Genomic DNA, 19,976 nt, shown 5'->3' with positions numbered 1-19,976 from the left:
ATTTGGTATTTCATGTCCTTTGCTGCCTTTCAAGACTTTGTTTGATGTTTCCTACCTGAATTCTTGCCTGGAAGACCATAGATAGGGTTTCTAGTCAGAAAAAAAAAAAAAAAAAAAAAGTTTTGTGAATTCATAACTTAAAAACAAAATTTCAACTATATCTTTTTCCAAGAAGCTTCAAGTGTATTTATATTGACTAGGTGAAGTAAGTAATTGGTTGAATCTAGATCTAGAAGCTTAAACCTATAAGTGGAATTCTATTTTTTTTCCCAACTCACTGAAGTTGGAATTACTATTGGACTGGATTCTTGGAAGTGTCTGATTTTGTAATTTTGCAGGAGATATAATAATGTTTTTGGAATGAATCCCTACTTGCCAGTGAATCCACAAAGAAGCAGCATATATATTTCAGTGCAGAATCTCATTTTAATTCTGTACATCTCAGAGTGAAATCCCTGCCTATCTTGAATAATACTTGCCTCCTGTACAGAACTCCTGTACAGAAATCTGATTGTGTATTAATGCACAATGATGGTGTATTATCATAGGGAAATGTAAAGTCTACCATAGGAAAGGCAATTCCACTGAATGCCAGATTTTGCACCGTGGTTACTGTCAGATTCTTTACTTCATGGTTTACTTTGATAAGAGCTAATTCTAGATATTTGTGGATTACACAGACACTAAACACTAAAATTTTTGTATTACATGGACACTAAAAACAGAGAGAATCTGAAATGCTGCTACATGTGTGTACTGTGCTGCAGTTCCATGGTAAAGACCACAGAGGAATCCTTTCGCCGGTGTCCTTTTTTGTTAACTTCTTACAAAGGGTGAAAAAATTGACTGCTGCAGGACTTTTCAGAAAGTGGCTGTCGGCTGCAGTGGATGACTAAATAGAAAGTCCTGCCAATCTGACAAAACTCTTAGTAGCAGCTTTGACAAAAGTACTGCTTTGTTCCCCTGAATATCTCAGACTGTTCTGCGGTCTCCGCTCACTTTTCAGTGTCCCACTGCCCAGACTCCCAAAGGTTGCAGCTCCCCTGCCTGCATCATGTCCAATTTCTGCAATGGAGCATGGATGCTGAGTGTGCCACAGGAGGTTTATGAGGAACTGTGTTCAGCTCCAAGTTCATAAGGGTCCAAGGCTGCACCAGCTAAACAAGAAGCTGCCCTTGGAAGGGGAAGAGCAGTCCTGGAAAGCTGCTGTGATTTTGCTTCTCAAACCTGCTGGGTGTTTTTAAGACTGGAAATATCAACAAGTTCTCCCATTTGGCTGCCCATAGTGGCCCCCTTCGGCAGGCTGTCCAGCAGCATGAGCCAAACCTCTTTTGCCAAAACGATCAGCAACAGCAAGTCTGATGCTCGCCTGCTCTGGAGATGAGTGTCCTGCAAATATCTGTGTCTGCAAGGCTAATTGCAATTCCCTCCCTGCCTTCCCCTGTGATTTTATAAAGCAGTTAGGAAAAGATCTCCTTCTAGAACAGAACCATTAAAGTTACAATAGTAAAGTGTTTGCTTGCACCAACTCTAATAATAATGAAAAAATAATTCGTTAATTGGTTTATGTATCTGGTTACAGCAGCAGATTTGCAAGATGATAATGCCCCAGGAGGAAGGATCAGGAAGCTGAGTGTTGGGCAGTATGACAATGATGTCCCTGGGCAGCCAATGTACACCAAGTGTGGATGGATGAAGTCTCCTGCTGCTGACCAGGCTGTAAATCCAGGATCGCGAATTGCTGTAGGGGAGACCAAAGAGGTAAGCAATAAAGAATATTATCTATTCATAAAGGTTTAGCAAAATGAAAGGCCAATAGGGCCCTGCATTCATGTTCAGTGTCCAAAATCTCTGTAGATCAATTTGCATTTGGGTCCTGGCAATAAGAATGAATGCCCATAGTTAGCTCAGAAGCATAACTCGGTGTTGCAGGCTGTCCTGCAACATTACCCTCAGTATGTCATTTTTCCATACGTGATTTCAGTGTTCCAAGATCTCTCTGGTGGGCAAGTGGATCAGATTACATGGAATCATCTAAAATCTGATGATGAAAACTACCCCACTGTATTGTACAATAAAGTGGGAATTTTCGCACTGTAATTTTGCTCATTGTGCCCTTCCTAGATGGCATGTTACCAAGATGAAATAGATGGAGGAATCTACTCCCCAACCAAAATTGGAAATGAAGCTGTCTCATCCACACCAATGTTTCCACTATCACCAGAGACACCATATGGTAAGGAAATACTTGCATTTTCATTCTCATAGTGCTATTAGCATTTTATCTATCATTAAAGAGTAACTTTACTTTTCTGCCTCTTGTAGTGAAAATGCCTCCACTATATCATCAACATATTCCCTCCAGTCAAAAGACCAGCAGCCCATCTGAGCTGTACAGAACTGGTCTTGGTAAGAACCCCATGCATAAATGATTTGAAACTGAAATGTGAGTGAAGACAACTACCAAACAGTAGTTATTCCTTTATAAATATATGGGCATGCATCTACTGAACGTAAATATATGCAGCTTGGAAAATAGAATTTGGCTGCAGAGACTTGTAGTGGTCTGCTATCAAAATAGTACTGTCAAGACATTTGATTTCTTTGTGATTTTTTTCTTGGAGTTGTCTCTGTGTCAGCAAGGAGAAGTGAGGAACATGGTGTTAACATTCTTGTGCAGCTGGCAGCAGGTGGTGGTAATATCTATTCAATTCAGGAGGTTTTTTAGTTGAAAGAATGAATGTTCAGGGTTTTCCTTGTTGTTTGTGGCTTATTTTTTGCTACAACACAGGTTGTAAACATGCAAGCTTGGAAAAATAATAGATAAGTATATAAGTAGTGTTTAAAGGATTAGCATGATCTACCTATGAATTGCCAGTAAAGAATTCCTTCTGTTTGCCTTAACCTTCTACTGCTAGCATGATGGTATATTCTTCACAAGTATCCTCTCTCTGAATCAAATTCATGCATTATTTTTGCTACATATATACTGATAAATTACTGTCTTTGTTCTATTACCATTTCACTTGGTTTGAATACAGAATTTCCGTATGTGTCATGTTACCTGTGTATAAGTGTATAAATAGATCAATGCAAAAAAAAAAAAAACCTTTATATAGTGTCATGACTTAACTGAAGGCAGCTCAGCTCCCTACCACTCCAATTCCATCTCTGATAACCAGAGTGCCTTTTGTTGAACTGTTCACATAATTCAAAACTAAATGTGTATGTATACACACATACACACACACACATATAAATACACCTTTTTATTTTTATATATGTGTATAAAATTGTATATAAAGTTCTAAAGTATACTATATTGCCTATTCTGCTCATAGAGCAGAATAATTCTCGGAGTTCTGCTCCGAGAATCATCTTCTCAGAGAAGCTCTTGATAGTAAAGTTTCTAATAATTTGGACATGGCCATTTTTGATGCAATAGTAGCTATAGTCTTGTGCCTTTAATTTTGGGGGAAAAAAAAAGGCCTTCTGTAATTTGCTTCATTTAATAGGGAAAGTAAATAACATCAACACAAAATGAAACTATCTTTAGTAATAAAGCAATCTTCTACACTGTTCAAGACATCAGTTTATGGTTCAGTTGCTGTGGCTTTGACATTTACTCTCTCAGCTCTTAAACAATTCAAAGTAAATATACTCCTGAAGTCAGCTTAAGCAAATCAATTACAGTTTGCTTACCTTGAAGTCATCTACTGAATATTTTGTTTTCTTGTTAAATGATTTCCAGTGCTGTTGCTAATAGCTGGGACTTGCACTGGAAGGATTAAAGTGTTTTTCAGCATATTTCTCTATTTTTGTGGGTGATTATCCTCCTTAATTCCAGGTGCTGTCACCTCTTAAATACTGGTTTTAGATTCTCGATTAGATACACCTTGAAAATAATGACTCTAGCTTAGAAAGAGCAGAAAAAAAAATCTCTCTTGGAACATAAAAATAAGGATTCTTTTCTGCCCCTTTAGAAATGGCTCTCAAAGTTTCTTATGAGAGAGGTGGAAACTCTGTGCTGAGTCCAGTTGACAGAACAGGCTCTTTCTGTGTTTTGATGACAGTCTTCTTGCTTAGAGACAGTATGAGCATGAAGATGGGTAGAAAAGAGAACTGACAGACAGGTAGTTCTTCTAATATGTTATGTCTGCTTTCTGTTTGGAAATGATTGTGTGTTTGTTTGAGGTATTTAGCAAAAGCAAATATCAAGTAGAGAGGGTCAAGTGTTGGACTGTAGGATTCGGGCCGGAATATGTTGCACATTATTAAATGGTGTTGCAGATGTGCTTGTTCCCTGATACTACTTGGTTCACATTTTCAGGTCACAGGCTCGATGGTGTTAAATGAACTGATTTAGACTCTTGTGTAGCTTACAGTTTTTGCAGTAGATCACTGAATCATAAGCATGGATAGGCTTGTAACTGCTGCGCTTCTTGATATAATAAATATCTGGGGATATTTATTATGCCTATCTTGCCATTGGAATACTGAAATACAGTTGGATGTCCAGAAAACATGCAATATTCTATTAGTGAACATCTCTAAGAAATATTCATTGGGCAACTCTCCTATCATTGCACAGAAACTTCTTTGTAAAAGGCAATGTTAGAATCCTACCTATATAAAAATATTCTTTTTCTTTCTTTTCTCTCTTTCTCCTTCAGTATTCTGCTTTATTTTCATATTTATATCTACAATATCCATTTACTGTATTTGCTTGCTTAAGCATCTTGTCCCTTTGGCAAAAGCGAAGTGGACATCTTACCACTACCATTCCTACCTATCCCTGATTCGCAGCCAGAGCTGAGAGCATTATGTTGGATGTGTTGGATGAGGAAAAGAATCTGAAGGCAACAAAAGGACATTTTGTGTGGTTAAGACTCTTCTAATGCACATGCCAAAAGGACAATGCTAACATCATGATATAAGCTGCAAATAATTCTGACAGCCCCTCATTTCAAGTACTTCTTTTTGCAGACTTCTTGTTCTTTGAAACACTTCTTTTGGTTTGTGTAGAAGTCAGGAAACAGATTGACTTATCTGGAGATATTCCACAGGTTGAGGGCTTTGGAATCATGGCAGAAATTTCTACCATTAAGATGTTGTTTGTCCCTTTTATCTGAGTTCAGATATCACTCGACCTCAAAATAGCTTTTTTTTTTCTGCATGTTGGCTTTGCTACTCACCTGTGTTCCAAGTATCAGTGAGGATTCTATCACATTCTGTTTTCCTGTGCATCTTCTGTTTTTATTTCCTTCCCATTTCCTGGTATATAGCTAACTATATTTCAATATAGTTAGTACTTGGCATATAAAGGCAAAACTACAGTCTAGAAGATTGTTTTTGCAAAAGTAATAAATCAGTTTATTTTTAAAGAATAATATATATTTTTTGTATGTAGTACATTCAAGAATTGCAATGGCATCCAGTCTTCATGTGTATCACATGGCAAAACTATCTCTTCTGCTGTGCTTCTGTGATGAATTATTCCTGTTCACTGCGTGCCTTATTTCTGGAATGTATTTAATTCTGATTCTTAAACTATTTATTCAAGTGAAAGGCTTTCATGCCTTCCATAAAACTTGACAAATCCTGCCTCCAGAAACCTTAATTTTCTTTGCTGTGGAGCTTAGACTGATTATCTGAAAGACAAATCACTTCTTAAGACAAGCTTGAGCCATCTATAAATTGCTTGGTTTTATAAATATCTCCCCAAAAAAGAGCAGGATCCAAATAGTGAGAACACAGATAGAGTCTCCTGGTAACATAACAGCTCAGAGGCAAGTACTGTGCACCAGTGAAGGAACAAAAGCCCCATTTGTAGGCTGTTTTGAAGCTTATGAAGGCATTCTTGTCTTGCACAGCATACAGCTAATTGAGACCTTTGTATAGGGAAGCACCAAATAAAACCATGGCAAATTCTTTGCAGGGAGCTGAGCTCTGGCTCTCCACTCCATCCACATTCAGAGACTTCCTTACGTGCCTTCAGGGCTCCGGGAAAAGCTACCCCTTCCCCAGCCTTGGCCAAAGCACAAACAAAGCTTTGCACAAAATCTGCCCTCGCAGACAGGCAGTGTCCTGCAGCAGAAGGCCTGGACTGTGGAACAAGGGAAGATTATCTATAATTTTTTATCCGTGCCCTGTTTAGGAGAAGACAGGGTGGCCTGGTTTTCCATCTCCACCAAAATAGCCTAAGTATACTTTTGTAGTTCAAGTCAGGCATGCAGTGGAATGGCAGCCAAGAGGATGAATGTCAGCGCGTTTCAGAGTGCATAAACTTCATGCTCACCAGTGACATTAGCCCAGGTGCTGTACTCCATGAAGATATTATATATACAAGCTGTATATATACAATTTCTAAAATTTCTAAAAATTGTCCAATGATCATATTTTTCTTTGTGCTCTCATATACTCCTGAGGTCCAGACACTGCTATTTTTCTACCCTTTTCCTAACACAGTCTTTGTTTTTATCTGACAGAGGCACTGAAATCCTAAATTCCACCAATTGACTAATGTAGACTTATTCTTCTACATCATCCAGGGAAGTGATGAATCATTCATAAATCCCTCAGAAGGCAAAAACACATGTTAGTACAGAAATCTATTACTAATTGTAATTTCATACTGTGACTGCATCAGTGTCATTTCTTCCCATGTGTTCTATGGGAAATGAGCCATATTGCTTAGTTATTCTGGGAAAAAAAAAAGAGTATTCAGGTTCTGAATGGAAAGCTTTTGTGTGTGTCAGAAGGGTTAATAGAATGGGAGATAGATATGATGCTGCTTCCTGAGAGGAGAAAATTAGCAGCTGATGTTGTACAAAAGCATCATTCACAATATGAGAGATTTTATTTATTTCATTTTCATGCCCAAGCATTGCCCTTAGCTGTGTACATAAGATACATGTGTCCAAGGCAAAATCAAGAGCAAGTTGTGGCAGGTATGGAACTTTTCCAGGCATCTGGGTTTATTTACTTAGTACATCAGTGCATCCACTTCAGTGGAAGTTGTCATAAGCTCTGTCCTCCTGGACAGAAAGGTGTGTTTAGTTTAGTTTTGTTTTTCCTTGTTTTACAATAAGGCTATTAAAACACTATAAAAATCACAAGTAGAGACAAATGATTTATGATGTTTATTGCAAAGTAGCTAGACAAGGTCTGTTTTATATTTTTCACTGTCTTGCAACTGACCTTGCCATGTTTATCACATGGGTAGCGTAAAGTGCTAGCACACAGTGCTTGCCTCCATAATATTTTTACAGTGAAACATCTGAAGTTTCTTAAGTATACTAAACTATACCATTTACTAGGGTATGTTTAGCCTCCATAGCGGAAAGCAACCACTGTGAAAGGACTCAGGTCTCCTGTTTGGACTTTACCAACATGAATTTAATTAGGGTCTTGCAGGAACCTTACAGAAATAAAAGACATTGCAGACTTAATACAGCATTGCTAAAAATGTTAGGAACCAAATGTAAACACTGAAGTTAGGGCTGTATGTCCTGAACTGCAGCAGTCCTTATCTTCGCTCTATTACTTGTTTACACACACTTAGTTCAGTAAAACTAAAAGTGCAGGGCCCTGCACCTGGGGAAGAATAACCCCAGGCACCAGTACAGATTAGGGGTTGACCTGCTGGAAGGCAGTTCTGTGGAGGGGGATTTGGGAGTCCTGGTCAACAAATTAACCATGAGCCAGCAATGTGCCCTTGTAGCCAAGAAGGCCAATGGCATCCTGGCTTGCATCAGGAGGAGTGTTGCCAGCAGGTTGACAGAAGTGATCCTCACCACTGCTTGTCTCTGGAGGCCGCACCTGGAGTATTTTATTCAATGTTAGGCTTCCCAGTATAAAAGGGAGGTGGAGCTTTTAGAGAGGGTCCAGCGTCGAGTGACAAAGATGATTAAGGGACTGGAGCATCTATCTTATGAGGGAAGACTAAGCGAGCTGGGCCTCTTTAGCCTGGAGAAGAGAAGATTAAGAGGGGACCTGGTCCATACATATAAATACCTGAGAGGAGAATGTAAAGAAGTCTACCATTTCTTAGCTCTTGGCTCCATTTTTATGACATCATGGGCTTAAAATGAAACAACTATCTTTTTATTCAAACAACTATCTTTTTATTCAAACCACTATCTTTTTATTCACCCTGCAACCTGGCAGCAAAGCAGAAAGCACAGAACCTGCATACTTGGCAACATAGTCTACCTAAGTCTTGTCACCCCACTATTTCTCTGCATGTGTTGGTAGGCAGCTTTGGCATTGGCATGTATTTGCTTTAGTCTCTTCTTCAAAGCCTCCTTAAAGGTGCCCTCTGGCTCTTCAGGAGGTGATGATAACTGGAGGACCTCTTCGCTGACCTTGAAGCCCCACATTCTGCTGAAATGATGGAGGTGCTTACCACAAAATTAAGACTAGTGAGGACTGAAGACAGATTTTTTTTTCTCAAGAAATGGCCCACAAGTATAGAATTTGCAGTATGTAACAGAATGACCCCAAGCCTTTTCAACAAATTAGGAAGTATGCAACTTCTGCATGATTTTCCTCTGTAACCACAAAATTAAATCAAAAAATTCCTCCCAGCAATATAGGGGAGTTGTGGGAGTGCGGTATGCATTCTTGTATGTATTTTTTTCTAATATATTGATGTGATTGAAGCATTCTGCATTGGTGACTGCAGAATAAACATGACATAGACTAATAAATCTTCATAATTTGAATTAGCTGTCAAAAATACGTAGGCAGTTTGAAGACTTAGCACCCTTTCAAAATAACACACAAAAAGCTCTTGACTGCTAGAGAAGGCTGTCCTGTTTTAATCTGTTCATGTTGTGCTGCTAACACTGCCAATTAAAGGAGATAAATACGTTCTTAATAAGTATGCTAAATACATCTATGAGTTGCAATAAACTTTTCAAAATATAAATAGTTTTGTTTTTCTGACAATTGCTAAAGCAAATATTAAACAATATATTAGATGATTAAGAGTGTGTCACTTGATCCATTTTAAGTGGGTATGCTTATCGAGTGATAAGCATCTAACTTTTGGAGTTATTATATTATTTATTTTATTCTTCTTCCCTCTAAAAATAGAATTTATACAGGATACTTGCCATTATGGTTAGTAATTTGCATTAAAATTCATGGTCAGCATTTGCTTGCTCACTCTTTTGCGCATGCGTGCAAGCTCTCACGTGCTTTCCCCTCTCTATTTATCATTCTGCCAGAATGTTTTGTGTTCGGGAAGATGATCATCAGCATCAAACCTTTTTCTTTGTAAATAGATGAAGTGGGGCTGGCATTTTTCTTTTTTTTTAATTTCTTCATAAGCATTTTGTCCAGATAAAACAAATGAAAATGGAATGCTTTGCTGTGAGACTGTAAATCACCTGCAAAGATACTGCAATAGTAGCCTACTAGTGGGCAGAGGGAATTGAGGTGTTCTGGATCTGTAGGGCAGTCATCGCAATTCCTAAAATGTTCTGCGTATTACATGATAGGAAGCAAAAATGGGAATATGGAAGTCATATACGCTTCATGAGGAAGATAAAATTACAGCATGTAAATTTTGTCATTTAAAAGCCTTTGTTTATTTGTATTTCTTCTTTCTTTCTCTTATCTTAGAAGATTTTTATGCACAAATGAAGAATAAGTTAATGAAATGTCTAAGAAAGTGAAAGGAACTTTCATTCAGATGTTTTTAATTATTGTAGAGAAGCTGAACTTTCATTTACACTCGTTTTTACTCAACAAAATCATAAAATTGAATCATGTGAATTAAAAGTTTATATTATGTTTATTTTCTTTTAATTAAAACTATTTAGTGTAAAAATTTGAATAAATGATGTCAAGGAAAAGCTTTTCCTGAGTACTTGACAACCCTACTGTATACAATGCAGTGATTAGATGCAGCTTGTAGTTTCCCAGGAGAGTAAACATGAATTAATAAGCTCACTCTACTACACTTGGTTATCCAAAAGATTATCAAAAAAAGGTTATCCAAAGATTATCAAAGTATTTTTGTTCTAGAAAATAATTGAGATTTTTTAAAGCTTGAATTGCATATCAGTTTTAGGTTTTTTTTTTTTTTTTTTTGGTAATGTTGTAATTTTGCTGCTTTTTTGTCTGGTATGCCTACTCAGTAGTTTTGAAGGATGTTTGTTAGTTTTCGTTCTCTGTAAACTAATTTAACTCCCAGCTGGGAGATATCACTGAGACTTCCTCAAATTGTCTACTGGTAAGGTATGCATAAATTATGCATTTCAGTAAAATCTGAGACCTGGAAGGACCTCATCGTACACCCACTTCCCTTAAAACAATATGATGTTCAAAAAAAAAAGGGGGGGGGAATTGGCAAGGGAATTTATTGCAAAGAATATTAGAAAAAGAAGGGAAAGTTTAAGAAAACAGTAGAAAAAACAAAATGGAGAATGTTGAATATGTTCAAAATATGTACTTCTGTGTGCACTGCTTGTTTTAGAAATTGTATTCCAATTTATACTTGCTATTTAAGGAAGCACACAGTACAACCAATGTATTTGATCATTGCTGAGTACTTGAGTCCTACCAAGCAGCTGAGCTAAAACACATCTAAATATTTGCACATTCAAGGACTATTTTCGGAAGTTATTGGGGATTGATACATTTTGAAAACTTGGAGTCCAATTACTCTGTATCTGGGGAGAAAAGCAGCTCAGAAAAGTCTTGCTGGTAGCTAGGAGAGGAGAAGTAGCAACAATGGCAGGAGTTCATAGCTTTGGGCATCTTGGCGCAAAGGGGAGAATTTGCCAATTGCTGCTCACTTCAGCCCAGCATGGAGCATTCTGAATTCAGTGGGCATCAAAACGGGAACAGGCAAAATAAACCCTGTGACTAATGTAGTGACAATTTTGTTGCCATATATGTGTATGACCACTCAAGTCTTGACATCTCTGAGCAGTCATGCTGCTAAATTCAGTGGGATTTACTAAATTGGCAGTCCTCTGTGTATTTTAACTTCTGGAGCTAAATCTTGAATGTTTTCTAAATCAGACATAGGAGGAGGATAAATTTTCCTATGAAGATCTAATAGCCAGCTGGTTGGAGTAAATCATGTGTGCTGTGAGAGGTCCAAGGTCATCTTCTTCTGCTTGAGACTCAGCAGGATTTGAACCCAGCTTTCTTGTATGAATGTGAACAGTGTGGCCTTTGAGCCAGATTTCTCGTTCTTATTCAATAAAGATACTCTTTAATAAAAGGCAGAGTAACAGTAGAGAAATCTCCTCAAAAATAAAGATGGGGATGTTCCTCTCAATGCTGGGCTTAGGGCCGATTTCTCAAAGGAGTAAGAGTTAGATTCAAATCTGTGCATTTTCATAAGTCATCCTCTAAAAAGACTATACTTGGAATAAACACCCGTAAGATGGAGACTATGACTTTTCTAAAGAGACTGGACACACCATTTTTCTTTATCTTCACTAGTATCTATCTCATAGCTCACTTCTAAAATACAAGTGGTAATATAAACAGTGTAATCCTGAAGTTATAAGTGACAAAGAAATGTTGTTTCCATAATTAAATTATTATTATTATACAGAAAAAGTAATGTATTTAAACAAACCTTCTGTATGGTAGTTTCTAACCATGATCTCCAAGCAGATATGCCTCTTCAGTTAAAACTGAAATACATCTGGAAAATACAAAATCTGGAATTTGGTTTCTATTTTCCCATTTTAATGCAAAATACACGTATTTCTCTATAGACAGGTCTGTCATTTGTCCAATAACTAGCTATGTATCACAGAATCACAGAATGGTTAAGGTTGGAATGAACCTCTAGAGATCATCTAGCCCAGCCCCCCTGCTCCAGCAGGGACACCTAGAGCATGTAGCACAGGGTGGCATCCAGGTGGGTTTTGAAGATCACCAGAGAAGGAGACTCTACAACCTCTCTGGGCATCCTGTTCCAGGGCTTTGTCACCCTCACAGTAAAGTTCTTCCTCACATGGAGATGGAACTTCCTGTGTTTCAACTTGCACCCAATTACCCTATGTCCTGTCAGTGGCCACCACCGAGAAGAGTTTGGACCCATCCTCCCTATATTCACCCCTAAGGTACTACATATATTTTCTTTAAAGTGTATTTGGGTAAGATCTTACACTTGCATAAAAAAGTGAAGAAGAATCTGAGTATGAGAAAAGGATTACTGCTAGTTACTGCTTGTTCTGAAGAAGGAAGAGCTAAGCCATAGGCAGAAATAAACAGTTTAAAGAAATACAAGACTGGATGAGCAGTCAGTTTGTGGTAGATGTGCGTTATTTTAGCATGCACCTTTTGATCATATTTAATTTAAATAGTAATTATATTTAAAAGTGATCATATTTAATAGTTGATGATTTTTAATAGTAATAACCATATTTTACAAGAATAACATGCATTTTTGCTCTTTGTATTTTAAGTTGTTATTCTCTTCTAACACAACAATCCTGAAATGCACTGTGAGCTTGACTTCCACATTTTCCATTAATCTTAGGAGTAACAGGCAAGTTACAGGGTTTGCTGAATCTGAATAGTATAGCAAGTCCTCTAGCAGTCCAAGCCCTTCATTTTAAGTTACTTTGGCTAGACTTTGCAATGCAATGGCTTTGATAAAACTGGACAGCTGCTACACTTTGCCTTGGAGACTTGTTTTTTCCGTTAATACTAGCACCTAGAAGAGGGTAGAGTGGAGGAGCTGCACTATGTGTAGGCGCTGTACTGGACATAGCCCAATTGTCCTTGCCCACTAACAGCAGGACAGCAGGATCTCAGAAACTGCATTCGTCTAAACCTGAAAAATTCCCCACCTGAGACACTGAACTCACTGGAACTCATCTCATGTGGTTGATATCTTGAGCATGTAACAGAAACCAAGAACAACCATGCGTTTTGTTTACCATTTAAGAGTATTCTATGTCAGAGAGGTTTCTTTAATGGACAACTCCACAAGCATAACTAAGCGCAATTCTGTTAGGAAGTCCCATGCCAGTTATTTTAATGAGGGATATATTTGAGAAAACTTTTTACGTGGAGAATTTGGGGTTATTTTGAAGTTCATCAGGAAGGAAGCATAGTTAAGTGCTTGTGGATTTAAGGTGGTAATTTGTTATGGATTTCTTGTTTATTGTTATCTTAGAAACATGAAATACTTTCCTACCATTCCAGAAGTTTTTCCTGGAATATCTCATACAACTACAGGAAGATAGTCACTGTATTCCGTAAAGCTCCACTTCTTCCTTTTGCTGGTCCTTACTCCAATCCTTAATGTTTGAAGTATATGAACTATTTTAATTATCTGTTTTTTTTTTTTCATTTTGCGTTCATTCATTACAGAATCAGGAAGGAAAGGATTTGCCAGTTAGTGACTGTACTTAGGTAAGGACCAGAAATGCTCATTGGGTCAAAAATGAACAGTTTTTACCAACCTCGCTTTACCAACCTATCTATCTTAAGAAATTCTCGTCTTCCAAGTCTAGATGCATAATCTGTTCTAATTTGGTAAATAGCTGAACAAGCAAGGTTTCCAAGTCTTGAAAACCAGGAAGGAAATGTGACATCTGAAGATTTCCTGTGAATACTGTGCTTTTTATGCAGAGCCAATGGAGAGCAATTTTCACTAATAATTATTGTTTATAAGAATTTAAGAAGTGTGTTCAGCTGCATTTGTCAGGAAACGTCCATGACAAAGAGAAAGTGTGATTTTATAATTAATCAATCAAATTAATTCATGTCCCTTCTGGACTGTTGCATTAATAACCTATTCTGCCTCTTGACAGTGGTTCCTTTACGCATTTTCTACATGTTAGTATGGTGTCCATCTCAATCAGTCTTTGATGTTCTTGTATTATTATGCCTATTAGTGTAATTGGAATAGCAGCTATGGAAAAAAAATCAGTTGTAGGAGTGAATATCCTTATAAAAGAATAGTTTCATGTTGTTTTCCTTTTTGTCTATGAAGAAAAGGAGAGTTCTACTGAATTTACCAATACTCATCTCTGTCCCTGAGCCAATTTGTGCATTTTGAAATTGTGAAAATGACTTAACACGCATACAGAGAATACGTTGTTGTTAGAAAGCATTTGGGTCATTCACTGCAGGAAAGCATTAAATCATCACGTTTTGTTTCTATCTGTCCCAAGTCATTTCCTGTGGGCATCCTTTGAGAAAACCTCGTGGCCAGGGCCCTGGAGGAACATTTGAGGAGGAAGCTTGCTACCTGCCGTGGTGCTGCAGAGCTTCCACTCATCTTCCTGGCCTACAAAATAAAAACCTTTCCAAACAATGATGGGGTGACAGTGAGCACAGCGTGCCGCGGCCGCACGTAGTGTTTTGTCAAAGAAATCCTGGGAAGTGAGTCAAACTTTATTCAGAGGTCTCGATGCTAAATATATCGGGGAGTGTGAAGTCGGTCTGGCCGTGTAGAGCTGCTGGACTTTGGTCCGCATTGAAAAGCCCTTGGAGGTACCAAATTCAGTGTCCTGCATCTCTCTGAAAGAACCAAAGTTGGGGGTCGACTTAATAAAGAGGGGAAAAAAAAAAGGTTATGGTTTGAGTAGCAGGAGTCAGCATTTAATGCCCATTTAATTTAATACTGTTGCAGTCCCTGGGCCACTGCACTGGATGCTGACCACAGAAAGCAGGTGGGGAAAGCAAGCAGCAGAGCCATTGCGTGCACAAGCAAGTGCTGGGAGAGGGCAGAGGGGAGATTTTGGGAGGGGGAAAAAAAAAAAAAAAGTCAAATTCAAACGAGGTGGAGCCAGCAGAGCACGAAGCCCTGAGTGGCCCTGAACAATCACAGGATTATTTTCCCTCTCGTTGGAGAGGGCTCTTGCTGTCTCCAGCTGAATGACTTTATTTAATGTCAGTGCCTGGTTTTCCTTCAGCATGAAAGTTGGTCTCCTTTTCTGTGAGGTTTTAACGCTCCGTGGAAAAGCGGCAGTGCTGCTAGATCATGTGAGGATGGCCTCTCGGTGGAGCAGCGCGCTTGGCCGCAGTGTGCTCCAGGGCGGCAGGAAGCGTGCACAGCGATTGGCCCCATAGAAGGAAGCTTGTTTTTTTTTCTGTCTCGAATAAAGTTTTTGCACAGCCTGTACTCCATGAGAGAATTTCTGTCATGACGACATCGATAGGTAGGTTCTCGATTTCCTGCTCTCTCCCTCTTTCTTCTGAGTTTTCCCCATTCCCACTCCCCCCATACGAAAAATCACTATGTGGGGCTTCTCTGTTTCCTTGGCTCTGTTCCGAGGCTGGCGCAGGATGCAATGAAATGTGAGCCGTGCTGCGGTGCATGTCTGTCTGTGGGGGTGGGAAAGAGGGATTTTTTTTAAAAAGAAAACCCGCAAAGACTCTCACATGCTTTGGCAATTGCGTGGTAAAGCTCTGCCGGAGCGTAGAGCAGTGTACAGGCTCCCTGAGATCACTTGTGCCGGTTGGAGCGGGCATAGTGCCATACACTTACAGGCTGGTAGCAAGATGCAAAGAAAAGAAGAAAAATAGGGGGATGAAGAATTAGGCCGTGTGTCGTTATGTGGCAGTATTTGGAGCCTGCAGAGAAGTGAGGAAGCTTTGCAAACGAGGATTTGACTGCAGTCACTAATGGAGTGGCAGAGGGCACCAGGCAGGGCACATGAGCGTTGTGCAGCTTTTCTTCTTTGGAGGAGACTTTCCTTTCCTTTCCTTTCCTTTCCTTTCCTTTCCTTTCCTTTCCTTTCCTTTCCTTTCCTTTCCTTTCCTTTCCTTTCCTTTCCTTTCCTTTCCTTTCCTCTCCTCTCCTCTCCTCTCCTCTCCTCTCCTCTCCTCTCCTCTCCTCTCCTCTCCTCTCCTCTCCTCTCCTCTCCTCTCCTCTCCTCTCCTCTCCTCTCCTCTCCTCTCCTCTCCTCTCCTCTCCTCTCCTCTCCTCTCCTCTCCTCTCCTCTCCTCTCCTCTCCTCTCCTCTCTCTTCTCCTCTCCTCTCCTTTCTCTGAAAGAAGAAAAAATGGAGACTGCCTGGAACACACATAATTGCTATCTCCATCCAAAACCTTTGTCCAAACTGATTCTTATTCCTCCCCCGAGGGGTTCCTAGCAAAGTTTCAGAAGCATTAAATTTCCTTTCAAAGGCATGAAAAATGAACTGATTTTGTAAATGCTACAAGTCTTTTCTGAGTGTGGAATATATTTTTTCCTGCCTTCTTGCCTTTTCCTGCCTTGCTTAATGGGAAGAGCAGTGTATCGTGTTACTAGCATTGGCAGACTAATGCAGGCAGTACTCAGAGCTGAATGTAAATTATGCTTTATTCCATGCTGTAGATTTGAATTTTTCATCAAAATAAAAGAGCAGTCACCTGATGCATGGTGTGAAATGCAGGATATACCAGGATAGTCTAAAGGGCCTGATTCTTACAGCCTTAATAACAACAAAATTTCCATTCAGTCAGTAGCAGCAGAAGCTTCTGTAAGGACTGGAGGCATCCACCCAGTGTAAATGTGCAAAGAGGAGAATTACTGAATCAAGCATTCTTAGAAATGGATCAAGAAAATGCCAAGTTGTTTCAGCTTTCATTCTTATGTTACAGAGCTTTAAACAACAGTAAAGTTTAACTGAATTTGTTCTTAGCAGTTTCAGGGCTGAAAATCTATGCTGCTTTTGGGGGGTTTCTAATTTCTGAAATGAAAATAGTTTAGGTATCCTGCTCCAAAACTAAAAAAAATCCTCATTTTTGGCATTCAGACTGCAGTCAGCTATGTTCATCCATTTATTACAAGCAAGTCATTCCATTAAAATGAATAGGCTGAAGGGAGTCCCATTTGGGCAGAATTTCTCTGGAAGGTTCCAGCGGAGGGGAAGAGTCTAGTGTGATATTTGACATAAGGTCCTAATGTCAGTTTGGTTGCTTTCACTCTGCAGCCAATGTAAGTACTCCTTGAACAACAAAAACTGCATCCTTGTGTCTCTCTCTGGGCTACTGCAGGCACCAGGGAACAGCACAGAGAGAGGAAAAGGGAAGTTCAAAGGGGGTTGTGGTTAGTCTTGGAGATCATTTCGTCTGAAAAACTCAGTTTTTTATTCTGAAGATTGTGCACATCCGATTCTTAAACTTTTTTCCCCTAAATGTATTGCAGTTTACAATTCCATCAGGAGTATCATATGAGCTGATGTGTATATGTGAAATTTCAGCATGACATAAGCCAGAATAAGAAGGAATTGGCTATCTCTGGTGATACTTAACAATTCTGATATGAATGTCTAGTGCAAGCATGTTAGTAATTATTTTGTATTTGATTTGTTGGATTTGATTTTGTTCATCACTGCTCAAAAAAGAGTGATCTGCCTTTACTTAAAAGGAAAATGCTAATGCTCTTGTTTATGCATTATGGACTTACATCTGTATTAGTGTCTCTCTTCTAAAGAGTAATAGTTTAATAAACACTGCGTCTGATGCATGTGCCATGGATGACTGGAGGAGATGCCTTAGCAGCTGACTTGCATTCCTAAGACGTCAAAGCTATGCTTAAAGTCAATAACATAGCATCTGCACAATCTTTTAAAAAACATGAGAAGACATGTGTGACATTGCTTCAGCCTCTGGGGAAAGTTCGCAGAAAGTTCTGGTACTATTTGAGGAAGTAAAATTAAAATAAGCATAAAACTGCTCAAGAAGAGTGTGCTATGGCTGTTACTGATTTAAAGACGATGAATTCCAAGTTTCATTCAGCAAATATGACTTGTATTTTTGGCATTTTTGATTTAATTTGTGATATGCTGTGTCTGAATTGTGATTGCAAGGTTAAACAACTAAGAGTAGTTTATGTCTGCCAGTAGGAGGTTTGCAAAGTTGGATTGTAAGATCTTCAGGGCAGTGACTGTGAATGGCATGTGCGTGGGGAAAGTGGGGTCTAGTCGATCATCCTCTCAATGCTATTCATCCTGGTGCAGACAGAGGTTGGTGGAGATAAGCATACCCCTGGCATAGCTTCAGAGCAGGCATTTGTTTCTGGATGGAGCCTCCATGGATCATCCTGGCAGCTTGAAACTGCTGGGCTGTAGCAGCAGCATCTCAGTGTGCACCCACTCATGTACTGAATTTTCCTTGAGTTTTGTGGAGGTGGTGTTGAGCCAGTCGTGTGTCTGAGGTGATATCCTTGCCAAGGATATCTCCTCAAAGGGCAATATGTGTGATTAACAGCACTCTTTAGGCATCAGACAAGAATGAATATTCTGTCTTTAAATACAATGGAATGGCTCCCAAAACACAGTGAGCACTTTCTAAACACCCGTGATAAAAAATTGCATTAAGTTAGAAGTCTTCAATACAGCAGGGTAACTTTAATTTCTAGTGATTTGGGTTCAGCCTAACTGCTGAACATCTTATTTATTTCACCAAAGACATGTCTCTATTGGAGAAATCCTTTACTGTCTCTGGTTAGACAGTGTTATTTCCAAGGCTGCCAGTCACTATTGCTATGTTTTCAGTAAGAGCCAAACATGCAGCACATCTTCTACCAGGTCCTTTGTCAGTGCTGTTTAATGAGGCATCCAAACAGATCTTCCTAGGATGGAGAGATTAGTATGTGGATGCTAGTGCCATCACCTTCATTGCTTTGCTCATTCTCCAGGTTTGTCCCACTTAGCTTGGTTGCTTACAGAAGGAAGCTGATTCGCTTCCAGAATCTCTAAGCAGTAGTAGCTTTGTCTTTTCTTTCACAGGCATGAATGATGTAAAGAAAAAAAATATATTACATTTTTAAACATTTAAGAACTGCAATCTGATTGCCAGCAGTTGCTTCTAGAAAAGGGGGAAAAAGATACTTTAAAAACAACTGTTCTGGGGATGATAAGTGTTCTAGTCTTGTGGCATGTTCTGCCTCTAAAAAAGAAAATAGTAGACGGCTGTGAAGAAGAGTTTATGGAAATGCATTAAAATAAAAAAGTAAGCAGATTCTAGGGCAAAAGAGGAAGTGTCCCTGTTCCATCCCTAGCAAACAAACAAACAAACAAAAAAAAAACACTGTTTTTTTCTTTTACAACATAACCTCTGCTTCTGCTAATGCATGAGACTTTTCTGCACAGTGAAGAAATGAGCGTTATCACAGGAGTATATAAATGCTGGATGGAAGGGACCTGGGCAGGATCTGTAGTTCAAGCTGTTGTTCAAAACAAGACTGCTGAGTCTGGGTTTGTCTGATTCATGAAAACCCCTACTAATGGAGGTTCCACCACCTCTCTGGCTAACCTTGTCCAGAGCTTCCCTGACCCTTTGAGAGAAAGCTTTTTCAGTTGTCCAGTGTGCACTTAACAAGCCTGGAGGGTGTTACTACTTTTATATGATCTGTCACTATAGAGATGGGTTTGGCTTTGCTGTCTTTTAACTCCCTCTTCTAGTAGTTGTAGGCTTTAGTAGTCTTCCATCTCCAGTTTCTCATGTTCTTCTTGAACTGGAAGTTCCAGACTGGTTGTATTCCTGGTGCAGTTTTACCAGGCCAAATGCTGAGGTCTCTGGTCTGCCAGCCATGTTCCTCCTATTGTAGCCTAATATGCAATATATTTTTTATGTGATGAGGGCAAACTGATAACTGTCGTTCAGCTTGATAACCTTTCTTACTAATTGGCTCCAGCCTGTACTGTAGCAAAGCATGGATCTGCCCCGGATATAGATATTTGTATCTCATGTTGGACTTACTTAATTATAGTCCAGTCCTCAAGTTCATCAACGTGCCTCTTACCATTCAACGTGTGAACTACCTCCTTTGTTTAGTATCATCCACAAATTTGCTGACATTGTCTCCCCATCCATGTCAGTCATGCAGATGCTGAGCAATACAGGGCCTGTTACGAACCCCTGGGGCTCTATGCTTGTTACTGTCCAGGCACTGGTCATTAAATCATTAGTTATAATCCTTTGAGCCCAGTGATCCAGCCCATTTTCAACCCATTTCTCTAGGCCATGATTCCTTAGCTTCTAGATGAGAAAGCT

The 19,976-nt window shown here is 39.2% G+C and overlaps 1 protein-coding gene across 1 annotated transcript in view; it reads left to right on the top strand.

Annotated features, from left to right (window-relative positions):
- Positions 1-1,414: 1,414 nt before the first annotated feature.
- The window catches only part of LOC148591480 (tensin-3-like), a gene marked incomplete at its 3' end in the record, with an annotated part of 28,487 nt that continues 9,925 nt past the window's right edge, over positions 1,415-19,976 (top strand). Inside the window, exons 1-3 of the mRNA XM_088537496.1 lie at positions 1,415-1,761; positions 2,125-2,236; positions 2,326-2,409. Of these exons, the coding sequence (XP_088393622.1) occupies positions 1,567-1,761; positions 2,125-2,236; positions 2,326-2,409 (391 nt within the window). The remainder of the gene's footprint in view (positions 1,762-2,124; positions 2,237-2,325; positions 2,410-19,976) is intronic.

The sequence above is a fragment of the Tinamus guttatus genome, unplaced genomic scaffold (assembly GCF_059628265.1).
Source record: "Tinamus guttatus ecotype Peru unplaced genomic scaffold, ASM5962826v1 Tinamus_guttatus_pri_ptg000787l, whole genome shotgun sequence".
Lineage (NCBI taxonomy): Eukaryota > Metazoa > Chordata > Aves > Tinamiformes > Tinamidae > Tinamus > Tinamus guttatus.
The sequence above is the reverse complement of the archived record's forward strand: the minus strand, read 5'-3'. Positions and strand labels throughout refer to the sequence as shown.